Source organism: Vavraia culicis (assembly GCF_000192795.1).
Source record: "Vavraia culicis subsp. floridensis unplaced genomic scaffold supercont1.73, whole genome shotgun sequence".
In the NCBI taxonomy this organism is placed as follows: domain Eukaryota; kingdom Fungi; phylum Microsporidia; family Pleistophoridae; genus Vavraia; species Vavraia culicis.
Genome location: NW_007360676.1, coordinates 381 through 19,618, shown reverse-complemented (window position 1 = coordinate 19,618; position 19,238 = coordinate 381). Strand labels below are relative to the sequence as shown.

General features: G+C 38.8%; 8 protein-coding genes across 8 annotated transcripts; 5 read left to right on the top strand and 3 right to left on the bottom strand.

The window, feature by feature from the left end:
• On the bottom strand, positions 1–978 carry VCUG_02546 (uncharacterized protein; the record flags this gene model as incomplete). The annotated part of the gene is made up of 1 exon (XM_008077362.1): positions 1–978. A coding segment is annotated over one exon (978 nt), but the record flags the coding sequence as incomplete, so codon positions are not given.
• Positions 979–3,201: 2,223 nt separating this feature from the next.
• On the top strand, positions 3,202–4,637 carry VCUG_02545 (uncharacterized protein). Its single transcript, XM_008077361.1, has one exon. It carries the CDS (start codon positions 3,553–3,555, stop codon positions 4,570–4,572), a length of 1,020 nt encoding a protein of 339 aa, XP_008075552.1. The 5' UTR covers positions 3,202–3,552; the 3' UTR covers positions 4,573–4,637.
• A 1,454-nt stretch (positions 4,638–6,091) lies between these two features.
• Positions 6,092–7,628, top strand: VCUG_02544 (uncharacterized protein; the record flags this gene model as incomplete). Its single annotated transcript, XM_008077360.1, has 1 exon — positions 6,092–7,628. The coding sequence occupies one exon, from the start codon at positions 6,092–6,094 to the stop codon at positions 6,584–6,586; it is 495 nt and encodes a 164-aa protein (XP_008075551.1). The 3' UTR covers positions 6,587–7,628.
• A 260-nt stretch (positions 7,629–7,888) lies between these two features.
• On the bottom strand, positions 7,889–8,676 carry VCUG_02543 (small GTP-binding protein domain; the record flags this gene model as incomplete). Its single annotated transcript, XM_008077359.1, has 1 exon — positions 7,889–8,676. Exon 1 carries the CDS (start codon positions 8,561–8,563, stop codon positions 7,889–7,891), a length of 675 nt encoding a protein of 224 aa, XP_008075550.1. The 5' UTR covers positions 8,564–8,676.
• A 3,520-nt stretch (positions 8,677–12,196) lies between these two features.
• On the top strand, positions 12,197–12,835 carry VCUG_02542 (uncharacterized protein; the record flags this gene model as incomplete). The annotated part of the gene is made up of 1 exon (XM_008077358.1): positions 12,197–12,835. The coding sequence occupies one exon, from the start codon at positions 12,197–12,199 to the stop codon at positions 12,833–12,835; it is 639 nt and encodes a 212-aa protein (XP_008075549.1).
• Positions 12,836–14,110: 1,275 nt separating this feature from the next.
• On the top strand, positions 14,111–15,564 carry VCUG_02541 (uncharacterized protein). Its single transcript, XM_008077357.1, has one exon. It carries the CDS (start codon positions 14,218–14,220, stop codon positions 15,151–15,153), a length of 936 nt encoding a protein of 311 aa, XP_008075548.1. The 5' UTR covers positions 14,111–14,217; the 3' UTR covers positions 15,154–15,564.
• A 191-nt stretch (positions 15,565–15,755) lies between these two features.
• VCUG_02540 (uncharacterized protein) lies at positions 15,756–16,627 on the top strand. Its single transcript, XM_008077356.1, has one exon. The coding sequence runs from the start codon at positions 15,804–15,806 to the stop codon at positions 16,383–16,385; it is 582 nt and encodes a 193-aa protein (XP_008075547.1). The 5' UTR covers positions 15,756–15,803; the 3' UTR covers positions 16,386–16,627.
• A 908-nt stretch (positions 16,628–17,535) lies between these two features.
• VCUG_02539 (uncharacterized protein) lies at positions 17,536–17,838 on the bottom strand (the record flags this gene model as incomplete). Its single annotated transcript, XM_008077355.1, has 1 exon — positions 17,536–17,838. The coding sequence occupies one exon, from the start codon at positions 17,836–17,838 to the stop codon at positions 17,620–17,622; it is 219 nt and encodes a 72-aa protein (XP_008075546.1). The 3' UTR covers positions 17,536–17,619.
• Positions 17,839–19,238: the final 1,400 nt, after the last annotated feature.

Sequence of the window (19,238 nt, the reverse complement as noted above, 5' to 3'; positions counted from 1 at the left end):
TCCTTCATTCATAGCTTGATCACGGAAGGATCTCACAGCATGTTTAATATTACCGATCCTAGCCGAAGATGATGCGCCAGCGTCACGAAGTAACAGACTCTTCGTTATGGGCATTTTTGATGCTTGAAGTTTGACAAACTCAACGAACTTTTTGTTCGACACATAAAAATCTGAAAGAATATCGATTGGTATGACCGTAAACTTCGTGTTTGTCTGTACTAATGGCGTTCGTTCAAAAACGTATAGATTAGATAAATCGCCTCGCAGTCCACCAGTTTCATCTACTGTAGTAGCATCTCGACCAACGTTACCATCAAGTGATGATACCGCATTCCAATACCTCTCTTGTTGTTGGTATACCATTCTAGCAAACGATTGCAGTCCTTGTACTATGCCTCTGGCCATTGAGGTACCGATATTACCATCAGCCATTGGTTGATCCTGCTGTCGATAGACATTCATCGGTCTGTAGTTCATGTTTCCATTATACGGTGGCATTTGCTCATGTGCATGAAACCCAGCCATACCTCCCGGTTGATACACATTTGGCGGGTATACTGGTGGTTGTTGGTACGCGTATCCAGGATACATTGGAATAGGTGGTGGTCCATACGGCATATAATTATAAGTGGTAGGACCAGGAACCGGTAATGGTGGCGGATACTGATAATGATTCTGACCATCGTATCCTAAACCCTCAGAAGCATGAAAATTCACGCGTCCGTCGACATTCACTGGAAACGCGCTAACATATTCATGTGCATTAACATGTGGTTGGCCCGTTACATGAAAGTCCACATCAAAATCGACTCGTGATGGTACAACTGGATTTAATCCACCATTGTTGTATAATCGCGCAGTGTTCAGATTATTACCTTGCGATGCATAGTATGGCCTTCCATATTGGTTATAGGCGCAGTTGATATTTGTCATGAGAAGACAGACACAAATAATAATTTGGTTGGTAGCAAAAGACATGGTTGCTGTTTTCTATCTCTTTATATACAGTTAGTACTACCATATATGGTATATACACATAATGAGGTGTCATCCTTGGATATCCCAATCAGTAACTTTTTCTTATTCTATCATACATTATCGAAAAACATTTAACCAGAATTTATTTCTTCATTTTATGTCTTGTGTACACGAAATTGTGCTTTGGATGAAAAATTATGTTGAATGCGTGTGTTTTAATTCTGAAACAAACAAAGACCGATGATAAACCGAATTTCTTTATTCAATCCTGGGCTTTCACGAATTTGGCGTTTTACATGGACATGATACCCTGATTGGGTATTCATTAATTTTGTAACCACATAATATTTTCTTTATTTTTACGTCTTATCTTATATTTAGCATTTAGTTGCTTTCGTTTTCACTGTTGCACCCAAAATATTATACACCATCCTTGCTGCACATAGATGATCGAACCATATCTGGTAAATGAAAAATTTTGAAATGTCCACAAATATCGCTCCATGCAACTCGATTATAGAACAGGCATATCCATAAAAAGATAGCAAAGTGCTATTAGGAAAAGTGAATTAAAAATATTTTATTCAGTACTATATGATCCATTGTATTTTCTGGTGTATAAATGGCTTAGTTCTAATAAATATAGCACTAGCAGTTTAAACAAAATGAACAGCATAAAGTTTACATTCTTGGCAGGATTTGTCTTGTAGACTAGACGCTCTTGTCGCATCTCTAGAAGAACATTTGAAGTATAGACTCATATCGATTAGTATCAATTTTATTGAACCACAATTATCTAAAATTGCAGATAATTATACATACTACTTTTGAAATGGATGAATTGTAGCGATTACCTATCGAGTAACCGTGTATCTATTTCGTCACACAATCTTTTTTTGTAATTTACCAAATTAGATATTTCTGTGTAATCTCATATCCAAGAGATTTGTGCTATTTTTTAGACTTTGAGGTATTCAATTGCATTTAAATATGCATCAATGAAATACACAAATGCACTTTTTCATGTAATGATGACAAATCTAAGAAATGCTTTATAAGGTACTTTTCAAAGAAATGCATAAAAAATCGCAATGACAACAGCTTATTTACTATGATATATAAAAATATTGAAGTTATAATTATTTTAAAATTTTTTTATTTGCAAATCGTCCAATTTTACCGTTTTCTTAGCCATATTCTACCTTATTTTTGCGTACGCATTTTTCTATTATGAGAAGATCCATGACATAGACAAGCAACATTTTTGTAGACACTTCTATTTCGAGATCTCTGATATTACTTTTTTGATAACATCATTTCTTGGTTTGCTAGAAATCGAACTATAGAATTTATTTTCTGCTACACGTAAATGGACAAGTATACTCATCATTAATGCTATGCACATAGTATTATAAATTCCCATTATGATTCCTTATCTCTTACGAATAATAGTTGCTGCTATTTTACCGCACTTGTAAATTAATATTCTGCGTTATCAACACCAAATACTATGAATAATGTACTAAACTCGTGTACATTGTTCATGTATTAATTGCTTAGAGGAGCTTTTTATGTGAGTATGTTTTAAACATCCTCTACAACTGAGGTATTCTTGTATAAGTTACCAACCGGTATTTCCGTTTGAAAAAAAAATAAGATCGGCTTACCCGTTAAAAGGCACTTTTTTCCTTCAATATGTCATGCTATTGTTTCCCAACTACTTCCACTTATTTATAATTCTTTTATAGTGGTTGATAGATTAATTTTTGCTTAGCAATCATGTAATTTTGGTGCTTATTGCAGGGAACGACGGAACAAGGCCGGGAAAAATGAATCAGGTAACAACTTCTGACTCTTTATTCAGTGCAAATAGTTGAAATTAAAACTTGTTTGTTCCTAGAAGGGATAAATATTTTTTCTCACGAACTAATCAATCAGCTTTCGAGTTGCCATATATTTATATGAGGTGATGATGAGTTTGCATACAACTTTGGCTACGTCTTACGCTTCTATATCACAAACAACACATTAAAAGATTTGTCTCTCATATGCAAATGTTAAATAATATCACTATCGACATTTTTTGCTACTCATTTCCTTTTAATACCTTTTATCCAACCGGCCAATTAAATTACTCATATTGTTTCCGTAAAGGAACATGTTCCACTCATGCCACGGAAGTCTGCTTAAAAAATCATCATTGACAATTTTCACGCGTATGCTCCTACCAAAAGCTGACCAACAAATTTTGTTGGTTCTAGGCAATTCTGTCGTGGGCAAAACATTTTTCTGATCTTGATTTCGTACGTTTAACCGAATACTCATCGCTAATTACTTTGTCATATGTTATCTCATCATTTTATTTTATCGTTCAAAAATTTTTGATACCACAACATCTTTTGAGCTCTGCCGTGGGAGTGCAACTAACTCATTCACCTTCATTACACATCAAAAAAACAATGCACCATGAAATATTACAAAGATGAGCGCTGATACATCACGCTTCATCATTCGTTGATCAAATTGAAAACGACCACGTATTTTTAAAATAAACAATCCCTTAAGATTAACGAAATGACCAAAACCGCCGAAAAATCAATGGAACAGGAAAAAAATACGACAGAGAATACGCTTAAGAAACAAGAAGAATCCGATGAAGGGAGTCATGTGGCTCACAGAAGCGATTCGGATGATGGGAATACCATAGTTTTAACTAGTCGGCCGATAAATATGACGCGAAGGACTATGTTGTCTATTGGACCGGGTGGTATTCCCATAATAAGAGACATTATCATCATTGAGACAGAGGCCTCGCTCTCCCGCTTACTCTATGTTCTAGGGCTACTATTCGTATATTGTGTGATATTACAGGGCATTTTGCTCCTTTGGGAGCGTTACTATCCGAAGAGCTGCAAGTTAACGGTTGGCCTCGTTCTATGGTTCTTTCCGTTTTTTTACGCTATATTCAAAAAAAAGTTCGTTTTTGTGGCATTATGGATTGTTTACAATCTGTGTCTTTTCGTCCTTTTTAGAAAAGTGTTTTTCAGGCCTATTGATCGCAATGCGCCCAGGAGAATTTACTCGTTTTTCAATCGTTTCTTTCAAATATGTCACTTCACTGTGATTATGTGTATTGTGGGCATGGCCGCCTCGATTATTGTGAGGCGATCGTGGTTGCTTAATATTTTTTTGCTGATTTTTATTTATATCCTGTACTATGCAGTGCTCTCACAAGAAATAATTATGTTCAATTCTGAATTGATGGCCCTAAACGTGGGTTACTACTCCAAAGATGCCGTTCCCGCCAAAATACTCACGGACCATACATGCTGTGCACTGTGTGATCAGAAGATAGATTCACAGTCTGTTACACTCAATTGCACGCATAAGTACCATTCAACATGTATCAAAGGATGGTTTCTCATATCAAAGAAGGAGTTCTGTCCGCTTTGCAAAGAGAAGATGGGTGTTGAGAAGCTCATGGACGGATTCGTGAAAGGTGAAATGTATTTCACGGTGTTTATGGACATTTTGAGACGCGGAATAATTTTCTGTCTGATGTTTGTGCTAGTGGTGTTGTATGGTAGACTATGATTAGGGATTAAAACGTTGCTAGTTGATACCTGTGAATTTTCATTAAATATTTCTAATCACGCAAATTTGAGATTTGTTACAGATCTCCTCTTTCGATACAAATGTAATATCAATTCGTGTTTTCCCTTTGAAAACACTTGAGCTGCACCATACCTGCATGGTTTTTCAAGATGTTCCGCTGTGAATGGCCTAAAACTTTCGTTTGTTTTTAGTTGTACAGCCGATTATGGTATTATTGTGCAATTAGCACATTTCTTACATTTTCTCATTTGTAATTTACGTAAATATTAAAATTAAGATTAAACTAAGCAAACAATCAAAGAATAATTATGAAAAGATAAACGCTGCTGTTGTTATTACACCTTGTATATGATTAAATGGGTGCAGATTGGCTTACTGAACTGGTGTAACGATGGAATAACGATCAGTAATTGGGTACTAGTACACTTCACATATCAATGTGGAATGAAAGTTGCTTAGGCAAAAAACAGGACGAGCATCAATATTCAAGAAACACATAAAATAAGCATTTTTAAAACGGGGAAACTCCGGTATTCAGACAGTAAATGAATTCAAACAGTTGCTGCAATATAAGCAAACTTTGCACAGAAACTAGAGGTCATCAATTATGGTCATTTAAAACGAGTAAACGCCAAATAAAAGATCTTTTAGTGTATCTGACTCCCATAGCACTTCAGCAATTGAATCCTAAACGAATCCACGATGCAGTATCCAAAAAGGACATAATAATACGAGGCAAAAGCTGTTCGCTCCCTATGGTACGAAAGAAATAGCAGGTACTAATCTGCCAAAACTAGGAAACAATATCTATGAATTAGTTCGATAAACATATTTCACATCCGACATTTCAAGTAAAAGTTCTTACAACCAGAAAGTAACCAAAGTTGCTTCAATTTTTGGATAAAATCCTACTAAACAAAGTATCCAAAAGTTTAACTGCACATTAAAATGATAAGACATATCATAATATTTATTTTACAAATGATACCGTATTTAACCGTGATAGCATTGTTGATCCTTCATCTTATACGTAATGTATGTCATGGCAATTAATATTAAAAGCGTATTTCGCATTCGTTTTGTCTTTTGGAATGTCGTTCAGGAAAGCGCCAACGTTTTGTCACACAAATCGGAATAAAATTTTTGGCATTTTGAAGAGCATACAGATTGTTTTGCTGATGAGGCTACCGCTGAAATATCGAAGATAACAGTCCAACACAACGAGTCCTGCTCACAAAAATGTACATTAACGAATGTTGTGGGTTCTTCTGTACGTTAGTAAAGCCATTTCAATTACTCTCACACTTCTTGTGCACTCATTTCTGAATTGTTACATGATCACCATATTATCGTATTATATTCATATTTCTGTAAGTACTGGTTTATTTACTACACCACGCGTATCTGTTCCTCTCTTTTCTGCTAAAATATTAAATTTATCTCCTAATACGACAAAACTTTTGCTCATTCACATTGTAATCGCAAAACCCCTCCAACAATGAAAAGAATCGAGGATGTGAACATCACACGTTCAATAATAATCGGAACATCTGCCTCTTTAATAAAGAATCCTACAACGGACAACACGCATACCTGGAAATTCTACGTTAAATCACCAACCAACACACCGATGAACTACATTTCTAAAGCGGTGCTCACACTCCATGAAACGTTCAAAGACCCGGTACGCACAATAACACATCCCTTCGTGCTTGAGGAGAAGGGTTGGGGCGAGTTCAACATCAATGTTAAGCTGTTCTTTAACGATTTGAACGAAAAATTCATTACATTATCTCATTTTTTGAAATTGTACGGGGAGAACAACGAGGAGGTGGTAGTCAATGAAAAGAGGGAGACCATTGTTTTTCGGTCACCTAGCAAGCGGTTATATGACATGTTAGATGATGAAGAGGCGTGTGATGATGGAAGTGACGAGGAAAAAATAGAGAATGCCTTGAAGTATGTACTGAAGAAATATGAAGAGCTGCCATAGAAGAGCCCGTGGAAGAATCGCTGCAATGGATTGGCCAGATGAAAATGGGTAAATTTAGAGCAGTTCTGGTAGTACCTTACATCCGTGACTTGATAAGAAGGAGAACAGTGCAAAATCGGTATAGCACGGCGTAAAATAATAACATTGGCACGATGATAAGATCGGAATAAATCGTAAATGTGAATAAATGTTTGAAAAGAATGTCTGAGTAAAGCACATTTGTTTAATATTTTTCTTACGGCACAGTAGCGCTTGCCTTAACTTCAGAAAACAGTTTTGTCAGCAGTTTATTGAACTATAGCCAGGTAGAACGAAGTATGTATGGGGTGACAAACCTCGTTGTGGTTGAGAGTTGAATTTTAAAGAATGTGCAGATAATTCGGAAAATATTGAAAGATTGGTCAAACAGGACGAACATATCCTGTACACGTGGCAAATGATACTTTTGGAACAATTATTGATGCTCACGAACAGATATGGCCAGGTACATAATTGCCAATGATCGTGGGTAACAGCAGTCACGTAAGCACAGAAATAACCTGAACGTAAATTATTTATTTTTATTGCGATGAGAAGTCCTGGGATCTGTTCGAATTACCAGTGTCTTTGCTGTGAAACTACAACAAATATTTTTTCCTCATTCATCACCGGTGTATGTAATTGAATGCCCTGTAACATTCCCATCGGTATCCTGGCACTAAAACTCATGGTTGCACTGGAATAGGTGACAGGCCTTCGTAAAGTCAGAAATGCTAAAGTGTCACAGTCATATATACGCAGTGTGCTGAAATACTTCACTAAACCACCAAAAGTATTTCAAGCAACGGGTACACTGTGCTTAACACGTATGTGCAAGGGAATGATTTGGAACGTAATGTGTTGATGTGTGATTTTGAGCCTTCTTACATTCACAGGTTGTGCAATTAATTTCGTAATTCAATTGGAGCTACAGGAACATCTGATGAATGCATCTCAGCGTTTCTCGGTGTTGCCGTGTAAGAAGGTAGGTAACAGTACTTTTAGTTAGAATAAACTAAATTACCACGTTGCATTTTATTATCTGTAAGAGTATCACGCTGCTATATGCATATTATTTGGGAATGTTTAATTATTGAAGTTCACTTTTTAGCTGTAGGGTAGCAAGTGCTTTTTCTCCCTACTATGCCCACGATTTACTGAAGTGTTCCGGCCATTTACATGGTCCGCCTAGAACAAAAATAACTAAATATGAATAAATACCGTTCAATCCTGTGCACAGGGAACTCACCGTGTCATAATACTTTGTTAATTTATTTATAACGACTACACACAGCACCAGCACAAGTATTCAAACATCAATCGGATAAACGTCTTATCCTTCTTCATCTTGTGGTCAATCGCTTTCTCGAACAGCAAATACAGGTTACGTCTCTCCAGTGCGCTTGTCTCCACGAAATCAACAAAATTATGTTCTTTCGCCATCTTCTTTCCCATTTCAGTCGTGACAATGTCTTGTTGCGTGTAATCATCGCGCACATCATACTTGGTTGCAACCAGAATAGCAGGTATTTCAAGCTCTTTAATCTCGTTTAGCCAGTGCTTCACGTTGTTGAACGATGCTACGTTGTTAATTGCATAACATATAAAAAACATGTCGGTGTTTGGATACGAGAGCTGCCTGATTCTGTCATACTTGAGTTCGCCGGCCGTGTCCCACAATGAGAGATCGACGTTCTGGCCCTTTAGGTCGATGTTACACGTAAACGAATCAAAAATAGTGGGCATTTGATCGTTTGGATTCTCTCCGGTAATAAATGTCGTGATAATCCATGTCTTTCCAACTTCAGAATCGCCGAGGAATACGCATTTGAGTTTCATTACGGATAAAGTGATTTTTTGTTTTGTTGCTTGCTCCTTTTTTGTATGAAATGAAACGATCAGTTTATTGGTGCGCTGTGAAAGATAAGAGTCCATTGGTGGCGAAAAATGACGAATCATGTTTGCACTGTTGACAATTTTTATTCGTGATTGCACGATCAGCAGCGATTGTAGTCGGGCAAAAGAAGTAATAAGTGCCTATAGAATGTTCATTTTCGGTGGTTGGTATCGGAAGAAACTGCGCCAATGATTTGTTTGAGGGAATAAACAAAGAAGAGAGTGCATCATGTTTTGATGGTGTAGCAATAGAAATAATGATTATACATTGAACGGGAATATGAGTATTAAACTGTGTTATTTTAACGTTAGCATAGTCATATTAGTGCATCCTACGCCCTGCAATGTTTGGCATCATAATTGAGACTGTCACAGCGCGTAAACACCGGAAGAACTCCCGTCTCTTACAAAGATGCTGAGATAAATAAACTTAGTTTTAGTGGAAAAATATGATTAGACTAGGCTAAAGAACCTTAGAAAACACAAAAGAATGATTTATTGCCCTACGGAAACAGCTGAAAAGGGGATGTCTAACAAATTGCCATCTCAGACCTCAAGTTGCAGAAATACATCTGAAGATTGAACTCTTTATACTTTTAAAGTATTATCGCACTTCGTAGCCGCTACTTCATTGCAAAACTACAGGTGAGCGCAGTAGCCCATCTCACGTAGTAGGACTAAACCTACTTACCATATAATTGCGCTTTAATTCATTTTACCTATCTCACAGAAGAACTTGTTTATCCAATAGCTTCTAAGAAAAGACAGCAAGAAAATTTGGCACCAGAAGATGAAACCGTTCATCATAGCTATGCATTATATTGTCATAGTTAATCTTACGCAATTATTTTTACGATAAATGTGTTTATTTATCTCTTCATGAAACAACAGTGTAACACAGAATGCGATAAATTACACGCCAGATACAAATCATTAAAAGAAATGAACGGCAATTGATTGCAAAATGTACGGCAGTTGGTTATTCACAAAAGAATTATGAAGAGAGCAGGCCGTTCGGTAGGTGAGGCTGTTTTATTGCAGGATGTCAATGGATGGGCACATTAATGATATGCACAGCAGATGATGATTATCTAATGAAGATCGTTGAATGGATTCAAAAGGATAGTTATTTAACGATTAACCAGCCAAAACTATCAGACAAATGAAAAAAGCGCTGTTACTAAAAGGAAGAACGAGTTACGCATCATTGAAACAAAGAAATATACATCTCCCTGGTACAGAGGTTTTCAACTCGATCGGGTTTTTTCTTTCCCGGCATACACTGAGTTAATTTATCCACCGAGGTATTAATCGCTGTGACGGCTCGTTGCTCGGACAGGAAAATTATGGTCAAATTTAATGAATGCAATTTCTTGCATATTTTATAACACGCGCAACAGTGTACACTACAATATTAAAAAAATAAGTGATTAGGAACACCACACATGATCAATTATGATTTAGCATCCTATAAAAATTACAATACAATAACGCGTGTTCCCTACCGACAAATGGCATTTGCGTGTACTAGTATGTTTAATTAGCCCTTGGCGAGGATAACTAGACGATACACGAGCAACACTCATTCTAGTTCTTGGTCTGCTATCCTGAAAGAGTACTACTCGTGTTTATTCTTCATCTAAATACTCATCAACAAACTCTAATGAATTTTTTAATTCCAAAATCTCCTTAGCACTGAGCTGATTGTAAAGATGTGGCGTATGCAGAATTATCGCTATTTTATTGTTCCTTAATTTTGTTTGGAGTACGTTATGGCGGGTCAAATTTTCATCCGTCAGTCTGTCCATTATAGGGGCCTTATCGGAAAAGCGGAATAAACCGCTTCTACGGGTTGATTTTATGATAAAGAATGGCATCAAACTCTTCACCGCGAGTTACGCGTGTGGCTGCTCGTAAGTATTGTTTTGTTTTCAGTGGTCAACATTTTTGCAAATTTTGACTGAACAGCACAACAACACGATTCAATCACACATAAACTGGAAAAGCGCAGAATGCTAAGGCATTTCTGCAGTCGCACTTCCGTCACCGTGACAAAGTATCCATCGTTGAATCAAGCATGTTATACAGTGCTATTTTCAGCACTTGCTTTCATTTTGCCATGATATGTTACTCATCTGTTTGAGAGTACTTATTTATCTCCTCGTACAGCAATATACGTAATACATTACAATAACTCATGGTTCGCTGTACAATAGATATCAAAGGATTTCAAGTTCTTTGACTTTCAGTGCATCTGCAGGGAAATTCTGGCAGTAAATGGAATAGTTGAGTATGCTATGCAAGCCTTGATTGCTCGAAGTATTTGTTTTTAATGCTGCTGTAGTATCCTCCCATCCTCTATGCCGGGTTATATACCCTTTTTCGTATGCCACTCATATTTTGCACCTAAACACATCCTATGGTTACGAGACGAGTCTCATAAAAACTTATAAAATTTTTTTACGGAAATTTTTGGTTGATTGAAAAATCTTTAAGTACCTGTATGTGAGGGATATCGTTAAATTTTGGATTCGATTCAGAAGCGCTATTAAAAATTTTTTTATTCCTTAGAAAGATCAATAGTTTATTTTTATCAAACCAGCTGCTCAACAATAGCTTCGAGTCTATGTTGCGATTACAACGAGAGCAAAGTGTTTTAATGTTTTTGGGCTTCTTAGCACTTTCATAATAAAAACAAAAATGGTGATAGCTGCGAAGCACGGATCCAGTGAGATCACTGAGCATTCATTTGATTTTATGAGAGAATGGTATGCACAAAGGATCTTAGCGCGGTTGTGGATTGATTCATATTATCGTTTCCAGGATGATTGTTTTGCTTTAACTCCAGATTAAACATGTGGAAAACATACTTTTACTGTTAATTACAACAAATCGAAACCTACTATGCCACCAAATTTATTCACCATATTTCTATTCTTGTACTTGTTCTAATTCCTAGAGTCAAAACGCATTGACTTCAGTGACAAATACTTTGTTCAAATACGTACCAGATTTAATCATGAAGGTGTTCTCAATTGATGCATTCCATACGATACAAGTTACATATTTGCCCGATCCACGTCACTTTGCAATGTAAGTGATGGTATTTCGCAAATTTTTTAGTGAAGAATCTAGACTATCTATATACGTGTATTAATTAAATATACGTGAGAAATTAACCAAAAAGTAAAAATTTAGAGATAGGCATTTTAGGGTATAATTCACGTAAAATTCTGCAGCCTTTGCCATGAGGAAACCTGAAACTAAACGAATTACTTTATTCACAATAACTAACAATTATATGCATACAGGTACCAAAATACGATCATCCGGATTTGAGCGTGATCCAGGCACAAACTGTCTTAAAACCATTTTTACGCTTGCTATTATAGTTTCAATATCTTTTTTGCCGCTCTATATTGCTATTTCATTCTGGAGCACGTTTGAGTATAATCATAAATTAGTTAGTTCAAAAAATATAAATTAGACCTGCAACCATGATATCCAGCAGGTGAAAATACTTTGTTACAAACCAGTAGGAATATATGATGTCAATACACGTCTATTTACTCCATTTTTATAGGTTATTTACGGTTATACTTGCCCCGTAGTTGAAATTAAAATACCTATCATTTATTCCTTTTACAGACTTTCATTGATAATTAGAGGATATTACGTGTAAATTAATCATATTACATGCAGCCACGCAATCTGCTAAAAATAGAAAAGCTCGAATTCAAAGAATATAGCGGTAAGATGATGTCACATCCAGATAATATTTCACCGAATGACATTTCGTCAATACGCAGGAAGGAAAGCACGCAGAAGATAGCATATGATGACACGAGCAGAATTAGCTTTGTGGGTGCTACTCCGCACAGGACGGACGTAGTGCATGATGGTGTGCCGAGCAACTACAACATGGACATTTTCTATATGAAGAGCATCTGGAAGAAAGAGAGGAACCGATTGGCAGCAAAGAAAAGCAGGGAGAAGAAGGCCAAACTGATGAAGGAGTACGAGATCAACGAGAAGAAAAATATTCAGGAGATTATGTTGCTTAAGCAGGCCATATATGACTATGACAACATCTTGAAGGAGTTCTTTATTTATATAGAGAACGTGCTGAACGAGAGTAACGTGCAGGGTGACAATCTGGTGGCACTATTCGACTTTCTGTGCAGGTTGAAAAAGCCAGGAAAGGATTATTACATTGAAAATGTCAACAGCTGCATGGAGAGATCGCTAGTGGTGACCAATAACCAAATTTATACGTTAGCAATCAAAATACGTAATAGATTGAACGAGATGTGGAATCAGAGACGACGAGGGTAGGTCAAGTAAAAACTATGAGTGTAAAATGAACAAACATTTTTATGCGTATAAAGCGCGGTATAAGTGTCATTCCTTTGTTTTTCTACGTGTATGAGCACATTTCGATGTCACCACGGGTAAAAGTGTCAGCCAAGTCATATATTTTAGGTACCATTCATGATCAGGTATGAGAGAAGTAACGTGATGCTGCAAAGATTTGTACTGTGTATATTTCCCATCCCTGAATTATCTCGGCCGTATTTTTTCTTCATCCACAACATCAGCCGTTCATAAAACCTTTTAGAATAGATAAATTGCTCTTATCGTGATACAAATCCCTTGTCACCAGCTGATTATTTCATGTAAACAGAAGAATAGGCCTAAAATGTCTTTTTCTCGTTGAGTGCACGCTTAGTTATAAGCCTAACTTGCCCACATGCAAAGTTTTATCGTAAGTAAAAGTACGTTCCTCACAGCATATCTTCTTACTCAAACATCGTAAGTACACCGTGGTAATACCCCGTCGTTCAACATCACTTCCTTGATAATTCCGTGCCCTGATAACGGGTGCCATCACACGAAACTGCGAAGAAGCAGTCCACAATTCGATCAACGCTATCACCAGGTCCTTTAATATGATAACTAAGGTTTGCAGTATCGCACTATGGTGCATATCCAGAAATTTGTCTTTTCAGTTTAGAACACTGCTCAGCAATCTCATCGCAACGTGTGAGTATTTTAAAGCGAAGTAATCCACGGCAAAGCATCCGAAAGACGCAAAATGATGCGATAATGTGCAACTGAAGCGGTAAATTATTTATTATCGGTATTTTGGTTTATTTGAGGCTAGGATTCACAGTAGTGGATCTTTTCACGTTAGAACACTTTGAATCACGGGGAATTGCATGTTGTTGATGTGTAAGAAGATAAATAAACGTACATATGGACAGAGAGTGTTCTATTCCATGGTGTTTATGATCATAAGCTAAAAATGTTACTCTGCTGCTACTTTTTTATCCAAAGCACCGCTTCACGGTAAAAACTGCCATTTTTCGTGTATTCAAGGAAATCGCACCATACCACGTGTTAAAATGGCTTATCAGCCGTTTTATCACGTGATAAATGCACCTCCTAGACTTACACCGTTTTACTTATCTAACATGTATGACACGAACGAACAACCGATGAACACATCATAAAAACGTACAGGTATGTATGAGCGCATGCATGCGCTCATATGCCCGTTCTCTCAATTTCTATCGTTGCAGCCAGGGCTATCAACCCGTCTGCCCTTGTTTTAACTGTCAGCAATCAAAATCCGCTACTCCAAGAATAAACGTCAAAATATCGCAGCCCGTCCAGCCTATCGATGATTCTCTTTTTTTTTTTTAAAACACCCTTTGATGAACGAAGAAGAAATCAACGCCATAATAAACACACGAATAGGTGAGCTGCCGGAGAAGGAGCGTGAGACTGCGCGCTACGACATTCTGTACCTGTACAACCGTGCGATCAACAAGCAGGAGAAGGACGACTCGCATACTAATGAAGGCGGCACGCTGCGCAGTGTCTTGGTGGACATAAGCAAGCGTTTGGTAGACTTCAGGCTGAACGATTTGCGTGCTGTCGAGGACGTAGGCGCACCACGGGCCACCGACGAACAGATAAGCATGGCAAAGCGCAAGACCATTATTGGCGAGCGTGTGGGCAAGAACAAGCGGTTCCCAAAGACCGATGAGGAGCGCAGGATGCTCAACCAGATCTTCAAGAACACATTTTTATTTTCATTCCTGAATTTGCGCCAACGGCGCAATTTCGTGGCGTGCATGCAGCCGTTCGATACGTACAAAGACGATGTGCTGATACGTGTTGGAGACAACGGTGACCGGCTGTACTTTCTTGAGCGCGGTAAGTTCAGCGTGCTCAACAGCGACGGGGAAAAGGAGCTGCCGCTGCACAGCGTGATCGGCGAGATTGCGCTTCTTCACAACGTGCCGCGTACCGCCACCGTAATATCACGTGCTGATGGGCGTGTCTGGTACTTGGAGAGGGAGTGCTACAACACCATACGTATGTTTGACCAGGAAAATAAATGGAACATTTTTGTGAAGCGCATGAAGCGCCTGAACAGGAATGTGAGCGAACTTGCAGCGATTGCAACCGGTGTGTTCGTGGAGGAGGGCAAGACGATGAGCCTGGATGGCAAAATGATGGTGGTGGTCTTTGACGGCGAGGTGCGGGTTGGTAGGGAAACAAGGGCACTGTACGCGGGTGACATCGTGTACGATGATTTTGTAGCAGTGAGCGAGGTGGAGGGGTACGTCCTGCCACGTGAGTGACACGCACCCGGCAACCACCAACGGAGTGTCCGCCCAAGTTTTTATAAAGTTAACATTAGTACACCGGCTGCGACTCGCTTGTCCGTTTTTATAGGAAAGTCTTGTTGGGCACGTTTTTATTGCCTTATCCCTCCTCAAATCGTTCGAGCGACTCTCCGATATTCCTGGGCCTCTGTCCCGCAATACGCTTTGCACCGCAACATTTCTACGACGGCATTGCCGATCAATTCTTCAGATAGCGTGTTAAACGTAAGTTGCTGCACTCCCTGCTTACCATGGCTTGTTCGTAGAGACTGGCCATGGATCGTTGATCAGCAATCATGATTGGCCTCCACGAATCAAAAAATGTACTGGTTGATGTAGCGTTGGATGTATTAGCAATGAAAAGGTGCGTTTTCAATAAAAGTCGAATTAGTTTATAACCTTCTTTGCGGTGAGTCGTACCGCAACATTTTTACAGAATTTGATCGTTCCGTGGACAAAGGATGAGTGAGATACAGCGGTTTGCCCTTTCTGTGCTAGGAAAGAATGCAAAACTGGGGTTGCATCAAAACCATGGTGTTGCGTTGAAAATGCTTCGTAGCATTGCTTGGAAGACTACGTCTTGATTACAGGCATTGCTTTCATCTCAGCACACCGCAGAGCAAGCGATGCCCTTCTCACCTTTTTTTTATTTCCCTTCTATTCCTCTGTTACGTACGCCCCCCTTCTTCTTCCTTATCTTTCCCCTAGCCCTAACCTCTTTCTCCAAGCTCACCCATTTATATTTCTCCTACCCCTCAGCCCCAATGAACGATCCCCTTGATCATCTATCCAACCTCGAAAAGGCCTACGATCCCTCCTCACCCCTCTACAAGTTCACGCACACCTTTCACAACCTGTCAGACCCCTCGGGCACGACCTATCCCATTGAACTGAAAGGCTACGACGATCTAATAATGCGCAACAAGCATCAGAAAGCGGTCATACAGAAGATGAACGGTGCTCTACTGGCCATGTCACAGCGTATCGATAGTTTGACTGGTAAATCGATGATCATCAATCAGAAGATGGGTGTGCTGGTCAAGATGATAAGAACGATGAGGGGATTTGGGATTGAAGGAAAACTGGTGTTTGGACGGATGGGAGGCGAGAGAATGGAGTGTGGAGAGGATGGAGTGAGGTGTTTGAGGATGATGAGAAGGGTTTTGTGCAATTTGAGCGAGAGCGTGAAGAAGGAGATCGGTAAATAGGAGGGTGCGAAAGGAATGGGGTGATGGTACGTGTAGAATTGTGATGGAGAAGGGGTGTGAGCTGCTGATGATGAGCATTTGAGGGTAGAACACGCGTGTTGGAGAACGAGGTGTGTTTACGGACTGATAAAGGAAAAGTAGTGGAGCCTTATAAATTAAGGTGTGGTGCAAGAGCAGTAGAAATGCGATATACTATTTATCGGTAATGTGCAAGGAAATTAACAGAAATTAAAAGCGTTTGGTAGCTTAAACAGGACATATAGGCGAAAAGATAGCGAAAAGCACATCTTTTAACTCTTAACAGTGCAGAATGAGTGCTTATGTTATGTTTAGATCATTCATTATGAACAGCTTAGCACCTCCAAACTGCCACACATCCCTTTTATCGCTAGGTATTCTTTGTTTACCGGGTATTTGCTCACGAATTGTCATCTTCTCGTGTTTGAGGAGTTTTTGCGCGCATAGCTGTGATGTGTTCCGTTGTGGCACATGTACATAGCCCTGTCAAGCAATTGCGTTATTATCCGACCGCTCCAAACGCCGTCAACAACCCCATGCCACCAAACAACAAATTTTATTCACAACCACTTTATTTGTCACTATTCATCATCCGCTGTCACCGTGCTTATGCTAAAATTGATGCTTTTCTATGTTTTTTGACTATCGCCTCACACAAAACTCTCTTGGTGCGCCAAACCTTTACATTTTCAATAAAATATTCTTTTTAGGTGACATCATAGCGTCCAAATGGCACTACCATTGCTTACGAGCATCGAATGGCGCAAATATTCCAGTGCTTCTGCCTGGCATAGGAAATGTACTGTGCACAAAGCGGTGACCATTCTCTTTGCATTACCTACTGGCACTGCCAACATAGAAGCGTTGTTTGGATGAGTTTGAATGGCATACTCTGTTCAAGATCGTACAACGTGCTCAACTATAGGACTGGGAGGACGAGAAGAACAAAGTTTGGCCTATCACCACCATACCTTGCCACACAAACGAGGTGGTATGTTCACTAAGCATTAAATGCAACCACGCTGCGATATGGCGAGAAGAACAAACGTATTTGGTAAAAAAATGCATCTGAAGAATCAAAAACGTGAACGAACCGCCAGAGGCAAGAAAATCAAAAATATTAATTTAATGTAAGCAGTACGAAACTTACGGGGGTGCAACGCGGTGCGGAGGTAATAAGCAAATCCAGTTTTGAACAGCACACAGCAAGCGGTGATCACAGTTCCGTGTTAATGTCTTGTATCGTATCAAACTTAAGCAACTTATCCACAATATCTACGTGGCACAGCACCATCCTTCGGCAGCACATCCTTTTGATATTAAGCTTGTTCATCGCTTCACATTCCGTGTATTCAGATTTGAGCAGCTCGATGTACTTCTCGTACAGAGATGATATTTCCTTGTTGCAGGTGAAACAGCGAACCGGAATTAACATGGGGTTAGAGAAAATGCAGAACAAAAAAGTTGTGCAGTGCGTGTCGGTGAGTTAGCCGATCTATGCAAAAATACGCCGTGAAAAATGGTGATTTTAGCAGGATGAACGTGAACACGGTATCATGGCCGGAAGTATTTCGATTGGTGCAGGGCTGTACGGTGTAATGCCGTACGACTCACTGCAGGTCGCACCTCAAAACTATCAACCGTTCACGACTGGTAATGTAGCACCACTTTTAGGAACTTTTGGCAGTGCTGGTTGGGCATACCGGTGAATACACAAGTTCATTGGGCGTGCTCCTTTGATTTTTCCTTTGAAACGATTTTATACCACTGAAACGATCAATCACAATCAACTACGGCTCACCTTTTCATTTTATGAGAAGTACTCGCTTTCTGCTGTATTTTTTACTTTGATTCTCTGATGTGTGATTTATGTGTTTTGTTAATCAGATTTGGTGAGACTTACACGACCTTCCCATGTTATGTAGAGCGGATGCATTTGCCCAAGGATCAGGAAGCACCATTTCGTAGTGAAGGGTACTGAATAGCGGCGTAGACCAGGAACATTAAATCTCGAATACATCGTGAGCTGCCCTCGACAAGGATCGAACAGTAACCACCGGTTTTATGTGAAAACGGTACGGAAATAAACGAACGTATTTAGTGAAAGAAACGGCACCTACGCTCCTTCAGAAAGACCCGTGAGTTTTCCCACAATTTCAACACAAGGTTAAATAAAACACCCCAAATCACCAGGAAGAACGCTTGATGAAATAGAAATGCGCAGGCGGTGTTATAGCACCATTTAATGTACTGTTATTGCATTTTAAGCCTCTCATATTGATATATAGAGGTGATTACACCTATATAAATTACATCTGCCCGCTACCAACCGTCAAGCAATAAATTTGTTACCGTTAATCTTAGAACTGTACCTTCATTCTGAATTAATCTCTACAGAAATATCAGCGTGTCGATGTAAACACGTAGGTGAGATACCATGACAAAGATATTTGCTCAGGATAAGTAACAGGTACTATCATCAGCACTCTTCTTGGATCAAGGTTAACAAGTTGTACGGTAGTCTCTCATTTTGAAATTCCGTTGATAAAAATCGTGGGTAGAACTTCTACCACCTGTGATACGATTTATAGGATAGATTCGACTGGTGGTGCACACAATCAAACATTATTTGAATATTTTTGCGATGTTGGATGCACACACCACGAATTCATATCTATAAAAAGATAACTCGGAAGTTGCTTGGTCAGCTTTTAAAAATAAATTATTTGACCCTGGATGGAAAGTAAAAATTTTAGTTTTGTATATTTGCTCAAAATAAAGAGCCTAAAGTTGTTGTGTAGTTTATTATTTCAGAGAAGTATCGAGCTACCATTT

Excerpts from the sequence above, each read along its gene's own strand:
- VCUG_02540 (XM_008077356.1), top strand. The coding sequence starts at position 15,804 with ATGCCCTTCTCACCTTTTTTTTATTTCCCTTCTATTCCTCTGTTACGT.
- VCUG_02541 (XM_008077357.1), top strand. The coding sequence starts at position 14,218 with ATGAACGAAGAAGAAATCAACGCCATAATAAACACACGAATAGGTGAG.
- VCUG_02545 (XM_008077361.1), top strand. The coding sequence starts at position 3,553 with ATGACCAAAACCGCCGAAAAATCAATGGAACAGGAAAAAAATACGACA.